General features: G+C 43.7%; 1 protein-coding gene across 1 annotated transcript in view; it reads left to right on the top strand.

The window, feature by feature from the left end:
- Positions 1-2116: 2116 nt before the first annotated feature.
- The window catches only part of LOC118770307 (kielin cysteine rich BMP regulator), a 76877-nt gene continuing 69712 nt past the window's right edge, over positions 2117-9281 (top strand). Inside the window, exon 1 of the mRNA XM_036517904.1 lies at positions 2117-2689. Coding sequence (XP_036373797.1) covers positions 2566-2689 — 124 coding nt within the window. The 5' untranslated portion in view covers positions 2117-2565. The remainder of the gene's footprint in view (positions 2690-9281) is intronic.

Below are 9281 nucleotides of genomic sequence, written 5' to 3'. Positions count from 1 at the left end.
GCAACTAATATGATACACTATTCTGCGATATAGTTTATTTTTAATATTATTTTACAACATCTGCCTTGCGCATCTTCATCCTAACACTAAAACCAGTCAGTCTGTGATCAGTTCAGTTCTCTTTTTTCTCCTCTGTTTGATATTGACGACTAACCCTGTGACATACAATGCTTTTGTTTTCTCCTCTACAGCTGGTCTTTAGTTTATGGCTGGCTGGGAAAACGATTTCTCCCTCATCTTACTGCAAGTCAATCTGTTTGGCCTGTTGGTCAATTTACCACATCACTGTTCTCCTTTCACGGTAATTGACATTCAGTATTTTTCCCCCAATCAGATGAATCTCCTCATTCTTAAAGTATCTGATGCCGTTAGCTGATTAAGAGCTAAGGAAAGTGAACCTAACACGTGTCGATTGCCCGTTTAAATTTTATGGCAGGGCTGTTCTGTGGGGAAGGGTCGTCTTGACTGCAGTTTAAAGGTTTTTACGACGTGTTCATCGCGTCGCACCGCTGAGGTGTGGATCCGCTGCGTTAGAGCGGGAGTGTTGCTGGTCCCTTCAGAGGGGAACCCTGGAGAGAGTCCACGTGCTGGAGCTGAAAGGGCCGTGTGCCCTCTCTCGCCCCTGCTGCCCGTACGTGAAGCGGTGTCAGTTTGCGCAGAGTGTTTGCACCCTCCCAGCCAGCCTCATCCTCAGACATTGTCACCCTGAGTCTGAACACTGAATCAGCCTGACTGTGTCAACTGCAGCACATACTCCGGCCTACAGACACACAGAACACAAAAGCGGCCAGAGCGGGAATCATCACGGAAACTGAGACACCCATCTCCGTGATTCTCTTAGTTATGGATTGTGCTGTTTTTCTTTGGCATGAGCACCTTAAAACACTTTTCAGGATTTTAAGGGAGATCCCTGCTTTCAGTACATGTGCCGTATGAGTGAGGAGCCATCAAAGCATGGAGGAAAAAAGACACTAGGCGTTGTTAACCATTGTTGTGTCTTCCCCCCCAGGCCTGTTTTAAAAGCAAATACCTTCTTCTGGTCGCCAGAGGAGTCTTCTGTGAAGGAGATCGGGCAGATCTCGGAAATATGAGAGTAGAAGAGAGCATTTTTTTTTTTCACCTGGACCTTCCCTTTGATTTTATCATAAAAATGGAAAGCACAGCTATAGCTGGAAAATGTAAACACTTGTATCTTGATGTCAACAATAGTGAAACAATACTAAACAGGACAGCTCACCTGAGACACTTCCGGGTCTCTTTCATGCATTTAGTTTTGAAAGATTTGGGTTTTGATAATATTACTAGGGGTTTATGCTGTCGTATCTAGTTTTGCTATCAGACAGGCCCTTTTGAGCATTCCGTGGGTCTCCACCGCATCCACTAATGCCATGGACTCTTAAAACTATACACGTATTTATGATGGTTACATAATATTTGTGGCATTCAAAGATAAAAAAGCTAAATTAAATAAAAAAAAACTGGAAAAATTCTGTCGTGCTGTTCTGACTTACTGTCCTCCTGTTTTCTTGTCACACGAGCTAGGCGTGTAGAAGGCATTCTATTTAATTATCCAATGCAGCGCTCTACAAGTTCAAAAGGACTGTCACAGTTAGATTGGGACACCGTGTTCTGTCTCGCCTGCGTTTACACGGTGAAACCACCAGCTAAAGCGGGAACACCAGGAGCACGGCACGTTGGGGATCTCATCACATTCGCATATTCTCCTGAGAATTTCTGCTGCATGTAAGTGCCAAGCAAACCCAGCGCGGCTGAGAAGTCGTAGTGCGAAACCAATAGAATTCTGGTCCGTCTACAGCCCCAAGCGGACACAACAAAGAAACTTTGTCTCCAAATGATTCACGCTTGATTTTTCTTGGTCTGAAAGGAAGCGCAGCTAAATTGAGAAAAACTCGAGTTCGAATGAACTCAAATCAGTAGCAACTGTGGTGTGAAAATGTCCAGAGTCACAAAAGCCGATGTTGGCCCCATTCCAGTCCAGAACTCCAACCCGGGTTTTATTACAGATAATTGAGAGGTGGATCCCGAGGAATCCGTAACACTCTTATAAGGGAGGGGGTAGACGTGCCCCAATAGAAAAAAAAAGTTTGTACAAGTTGAAGAAGTGGGTTAGTCGTACAGTCACCGGGACAGGATGGAAGTATCACTGATGACCCGGGAGGGGGACTGAGCGGACTCAGTACAAAAAGCGGACCCCGCGCCCTTGAGTTCGTAACCTCGCGACTGCATTGTGCAAACCACAAAATGTTCTCTCTTTCTTTGCGCAGAAGACTCGCCAGATGTTTCGCGTTTCACTGATGCACAAATCTTAAAAGGAAAGAGGAAAGTCGTCAAAACTCGCTTGCAATGCGCCAGAGCTATGCGCAACGCTTTATTATTTTTTCTTATTTTTTAGAGGAAAGCAATGTACTTTAATTCAGCTGCCTACCTGGCAGAGAAGCGGTGACACTTCCACTGGAGTAAATATTCCGTTAAAGTGAATTTGAAGCGTTTGTCGAGCAATCTGCAGTAATTTGCCTGGCCCTGGGAGCAGCGGAGGGACGGAGAATGGGGAACTCCTGGATCAGAGCAGCTTTCTGCCTGCAGCTCTCTATCTTTGCGCTTTGGAACTTTCGCCTGTCAGCGCGAGCGCAACAAGATGGACCTCTTCATTATTACGACGACGAAAACGGTACATTTTTTAAAAAATCAATGAATACCCATCAAATGAAATTATACGACGCATTACATTTTTTTCCTTAACAACTTGAAAGTTGCTTCGTTACTATAGCTGTGTACTTCGCAACCACAGTTTCAGTTTGAGGTTTGTGCATTAGTTATGTGTAGATACTGTTTTAGGGTGTGTTTGTGATAAAATTCATAGCACGTTTTTCAGAAGAAACAATATTATACATAACATGCTAAATCGAAGGCTTCTATGCCATATTTGAATAAATGAAAGATCGAAAAAAACAGTGGATCTTAAAATCTACAATCGTAACATTTCAGTCTTGGCTTTGATAAGTTGTTTGATAAAGATCTGACAAGCTTTACAATTTCCTTTGTTTCCTATTCCAATGTTTAGAAACTTGGCACTTTGCCAGTCCTCACCACGCTGAAACTTCTCAGCGGCTGTATGACAATTTAACCAGTATGTATTCGTGCTTAACCACATACATTTGCGCGCACGGCGTTCGAGTAAGGCACGTTGCGTAGCGTGTCCCTTCATAAAGGAGGAATTAACTGTTTTGTAACTGTTAAGTCACTGGGTGCCCTATTAATACAACGCAGCCTAAGCTATGATACACAGTGAGATTTCGCTGTTGACACGGGTGGGAATGGTACTGATTACCGCATCAGAAATGTGCTGAGCTCTATCTCCTTGTAAACAGAGATGAGGCAGTTTGGGAAAAGTTACATTACGGTGTGTCTTAGGACAATACTAATGTTCTTAGACAGTTAACCCATTTGTGCGTGTGTATACGGGCCATGTTTGTGTATATGTGTGTGAGTGTGTGTGTTTGTGTCGATGTATGTGTTCGTGTGTGTGGCCTCTGTGTGCTGGGACATTCCTCTGGTTTCGTGGGGTTTGTGACCTATGTGGAGGTTGTTTCCTCAGAATGCTGCTTCTTCACTGGAGTTAAATGAAAGACAAACATTCCTTTGCCTTTTAATAAAGTTTTGTTCAGTGTTATTGTCTGTTGGGGTCATCTTAGAGCCCCTAACTCTTCTTTTCCTTCTTGGAGGTGGAGGTGGAGCTGGAGCTGGATGGCAATAGGACAAGTAACTGAGCTCTCCCGTTAAAGCACAAAAATAAATAAACTATTTGGCCTCCTTTTCTTTCGAACTGTATGACAAGATAATATCTACTGTTATTCCGTGATGTAAAAAAAGAGAGAAACTTCCGTCTTGTCTCCAGAGGCCTTGGTGGAGCCTACAGCTGTTCTCTGTTTCGGCTTTAACTTCTTGGCTTGTGAAAGTGAGTCATGGGTGATGGCTAGAGTTGAGCAGAGCTGGTGTCTCCTTTTCTCCTGGCTGGTGTGCGGGTCTCAGAGCCTCAGCTGCTCCCAGGAGGTTCTTCCTGCCTGCTGCAGGGTTGCCTGTGGGCCACCACTTCCTGTCCGGCTGATGGGTTCCGCGTGTGGCGTTCCCGTGGAGAAGGGGTCTCTAGCGAGCGGGGCGTGCGTTCGAGAGACGGAACGGCACGCTGACCCTCTGCCCACCAGGGAAAGACCTCCAACCGGAGGCGTTCCTTTATAGCCCGGGAGGGAATCGTTTTCTGTTAAGCGAGGGGAGGAAAAAAAAACATACCGCTCAGAAACACGTGCCTGGCGGTGGATGTGTGGAGTGTGTGTGGAGATTATTGTAAGAATCAGTACGAGATCCAAGCGCGTATCTCCACGCAAAAAACACAGCGCCTGGGATCTTGCGCATTCATTGTTCCTTAGATGATGTCATCTTCGCAGGAGCACAAAGCACAAAGCACAGCTGCGCTAACATGATACGAGTCTGTAAAAAAGAAGGTTCCAGGCGGTAATTACAGCGCAGATTCAGATTGAAGCTGGGAAAGGGGCTGCGTGTTATGATGGAGGCGGAACATCTGGTGTGGAGGAAGGTGAATGACACAGTGAAACGTAGGATGTGTTTTGCGTTAGAGGCCGAGACCAGTTTCCTCTCACTCCCCCTGTTTCAGCTTCACTCCACTTGAGTGGCGGTCATAAACATGTTTCAGAACAAATTCAACTCATTGATTGTCTTCCTTTGGAAGGGATTCTGATTTGCTTCTGTTGGTGAGGAGAACTGAGGAATCTTCTAACTCTCCTACAGCTCCCCTGAAGTTTGTCAACATGTTTAGAGGTTTAATTTTTCTTAACAGACAATAATGCAAATATTAGTGCATATTGATAGAGCATAATATTAATGCTAGACTACAGATCTATAGCTCTGTCATGATCCTAAGTGTTACTGGTTATTATTAAGACTGATTCTGTTCCGACTATTAAGACTGATTTCCCACATGTGTGTACTGGGTTCATTGGGTGATTATAATCAATATCATTCCTTCCTTCTGAGTTCTACAATGTCCAAGTCTGGTTCAGGTTCCTGCAGATTTTTTTATTATGGTAGCATTGATTTCATACTTGACCTCAGTTTGAAAACATCTGCAGATGTTGGTTTGGCTCACCCAAACCCTGGTTGGCCTGCAGCTATTTGTGTGTAATAAATGTAATTTTTGCATTATATTTGCCCCAGAATCACATAAAGCAGGTGACTTTTGGAAGAGGTTTGTGGGCTGCTCCCTGAGGCTATGAATGTGTTTTTTTTTTTTTACCTTAGTAGGGAAGGAATTGCCAGGCAATGCAACAGAATCAGCTTGAGCTCGGCGTTTGTGTAGCAGGGGGAAAAGTTGTGTGGTGACAGTGAGACTTATGTGAAAACCACCATGAACTTAAATGGAATGCAGCTGTTTTTAAGCTTTTTCTCCTTTATGCCGCTCTGATTTGAAGCAGCAGTTGTAAAGTAGGCTTGTCTTGCTGCATCTACGACCTCTGTCATCGACCAGGGAGACTAATGCGATCCTCTGAGTGGGTGAAAATTGGAGGAGAGATGCTACTCCGCTGATGTTGTCTGAGCAATTCACAGGTGCTTGAGAAATTGCAGGGGTGCCTGGGGGGGGGGCGTCATTTACAAATGAATGTAAATGTAAATGATGACAGGACTGGACGAAAACCTGTGCTATAGGCCTCAGAAAAGGCTCAACATGAGCACCTTGCTGACCGAGAAATTTTTTTCCATACAGCAACAGTTGCTCATTAATTTGGAAGCTTTGTTGGATTGTTAAGGCTAGGTACATACAGTACAGTTTAATTCTGATGGCCGGTACCTCACAAATTTTTAAAGATTGTTGTTAAAATGCGCCAAGTGCATGTGGAAATCTTACATCAGCTAAACACCTTAGCTTATGTAATGAGTGAGGTGCTTATGAGCAATTTTAATTTCTTGTTTGAACTTTTGGCAGGCTGTAGATGTTTGTGTAATCTTGTTCAGTGTCATGTATCGTGAACCCAAGGGACTTCCAACAGCCAATTAAAAGTAAACATTCAATATAATGTGCTGAGAAGAAACAGCTGTTTCCTGTAAGATGTTTCCTGTAGAACTACAATAAAGTAGCGAGAGCTGAGGAATAAGAAGGTTTAGGCTTGTAACCAAAAGGTTGCTGGTTTGATTCCTTGCTGGGGGCACTGCTGCTGTACCCTTGGGCAAGATAATTAACCCAGAATTGCCTCAGTAAATATCCAAGCCGTATAAATGGGTAACATGTAAAATGTACAATTGTCACCTATGTAAGTCACTCTGGATAAGAGCATCTGCTAAATGGCAATAATGTAATGTGATAGCCAAAACAAATGTATATACTAGACAGATGCAGAAGATGAGGACTTTACTGTGCTGTGGTGAGAACATGCAGGGTTTATTTAATCCATTTGCAGATGCCTTCCATGACAAACAATGGAAGCATGATAATTGGGAAGGCATATCTGGGCAACTATATAAATAGTTTGGTGGCTTTGTGTCATGTAGTTATGATCAGTGCGTCATGGCCTTATAGGGTGGCGGCACCGCGTGACTCCAAAACTGTGAGGTGGTGACACAATATGAATTCTAGTGCAGTGTGTCACTCCTGACCCCTCTGATTCTTCTGCAGCCCCTGCTTTAAGTGTGTTATTCATGGTAGACTCACCCACAGTTTTCAAGGATCAGATTGGGCGTGCTAGCCTGAGTAGAAATGTATGTGTGTGTGTGTGTGTGTGTGCGTGCATAACTGGGTGTGTTCTCTGATACTCTGTCAGGTTATCAGGGTGGGAATCTGCCCCACTGTGTGATATCGCATTTGCCCTCATGTTGGGTCCTCTGTGATACCAGGGCCTCTGATCTTCTGAATCTTGCTCATGAATGCAGACTTAGGGAGAATGTTCCTTTTTAATACATGATGGTACACCATAAAATGGGGCTTTGATCAGGCTCGGATCTCTGTCAGACCCTGCATTTGAGAGCCATTCTGACCATGTTTGCTGTGCTGATTGCCACTTGTAAGTGATGAAATGCACTCAGTTCTGGAACATTTCTTTAGAGAGGGAAACCCTCATGTTGAGCATGTCGGTCTGTCTGTGTCACTCGGTTGTTCTGTGATTGAAGTAGGCCTCTGTGGAATACCTGTGGTTTTATACTGTTTTCTGTAACAGACTTGGAAGTTGAACTGTTTAAAATGTCCCAGGCTAATTATGCACACAGTAAAAATGCTCTTAACTAAACCTTCTTGAGGTTTTATGGTTGGAACCAGATTGTTAATGATGTGGTTTAGTCAGTTTGGGAAAATTCAGCTGCATGCTTTTTTCCTTCTGGTAAATCATGTCAGGTTGTTTTCAGTCAGATGAACACTGGGGTTTTGAAGAATGCTTTGGAGAACCAATTGTAGAAGCAATTAAGAGAGCTGTGAGAAGATGCTCAGATGTACAGGATGTAAAGATGATCTGTTACAGGGAAAACACTGGAAGGAGCTAGAGAACATTGGGGGTGTTAGTCTCCACTATAGGGAAGCTATCAGTGATGTGTGCTTTCTTCCTGACTGAATTGTGTTTGATTTATAAACAAACTGTGTTTGTACAGCACATGCCAACTCCTCCAAGGATCTGAAAACACTTTAGTGTGAAGGAAGTGGGGTGGGACTCAACTACCACCAGAGTGTCACATCAGCCTGGGTTCGATACGCTTCGTGCAAGAACAGTGCTTTGGGTGGGCCGGAACAGATTTATTTACTTGTTTACTTATTTTTGGTCAATTAAAGTGTAGCACAATCAGAAGACACATGGGAGACCCCTGCTTTTTGAGATAAGTGTGGTAATATGGGGCGTGTATGCAGGAGCTGTGGGGTGTGAGTTTGCACAGATATCTTCACAGAGATGCATTTAGATTCCAGCAGGACCATGTCTGAACTGCGCAGACCCCTGAGGTATTAGCAGTGAAAGCTGGAACACGCCTCCCACGTGTTCATTTCCGGCTGTGGTGTTCAGGCACACTAACAGCATAAAGAGTGGTTATTAGTGGTTTGTTCTACTTATGTTGTGTGATAGCATCAGGACATCTTGCGGTCACTCTAATGGCACAAAAATGAGACGATGGGCAAAGATCACCTTCTTAATAATTTCTTTTGGGCGTTTCGGCTTATTATTGCTGCGTAAGAGCAATGGATTCAAAGTATAAATGTGTTGACTAAAAGGAGCACAGATATATCCTGTGCCATTTGAAGAGATAATCTTTGTTCTGCTGTGAATGTGCGGTCAATGACAGCATGGGAACCCAGCAAGGGTGACTTTATAGGCAGTCTATGGCAGCCCAAAGTGGCCACATTTCTGACTACAGAACCTTGTCTCAGTATCACTGATCATAGAGCAGCGCTGGAGTTCACTCTCCAGGAGCTGGTTTTGTTTAATGCATGTTAAGCATCTCTGGTGTCTGGGGAGGATTATCTTGAGAATCACTGGCTGTAGTTTACCGTAGTTGCCTCCCAGCAATTGTTTTTGGCTGTGTAAATTGGCTGTCCTTATCTACATCTCAGACCAGGCAGACAGATATCTCGAGTATCAGTCAGAAATAAAAATACCCCTTGCCTTACCAGAAATTTTCACTGATGGCAATAACTTTGTAGGTAAAGAATTTAAACACATGCTCCATAAGGAAGTAAACAAGTCTCTTTTTTTTCTCAAGTAGGTGTCCATCAGGTCCCTGAATTTGTACCCTTGGGACAGTGAAAAATGACTGCAGAACAAGTGGTGACTTGGAAAAACAATCAGGTCTTAATACTCAATACATTTTACTGATCCGACGAGGGACGTAAATTTTGCAAAGCTTGGTTTTGGCAGCAGAGAGTTTTTGCCTCATTCAGATGTGTGCACGGTTAGGCATGCCAAAGACCTTTTCACTTTATTCAGGGTTGGCTTCAGTTCAGGGCCACGGAGAAGCTTTGCAGCGCAGAAATTCATTACTGCCGTTTTTCCAAGCTCCGTAAACTTCGCATTATTTAATTAATATAATCATGTTAAGCGTTTCGAGGAAAGCCAGATGTTGATCCTGCACCTATGTCTGGTTTAAGCATCATATCTTTTTCCCTCGGGCCTCTGTTATCAAATAAGGTCTAGATAAGCATTTAGATAATCACTTCCTTCCTTTGATTTTGCCCGCGTGCAGTCCTGAAACCACAGAAAGGTCTTTGTATTGAATTGAGC

This window comes from Megalops cyprinoides, chromosome 23 (assembly GCF_013368585.1).
Source record: "Megalops cyprinoides isolate fMegCyp1 chromosome 23, fMegCyp1.pri, whole genome shotgun sequence".
Taxonomy (NCBI): Eukaryota; Metazoa; Chordata; class Actinopteri; order Elopiformes; family Megalopidae; genus Megalops; species Megalops cyprinoides.
The sequence above is the reverse complement of the archived record's forward strand: the minus strand, read 5'-3'. Positions and strand labels throughout refer to the sequence as shown.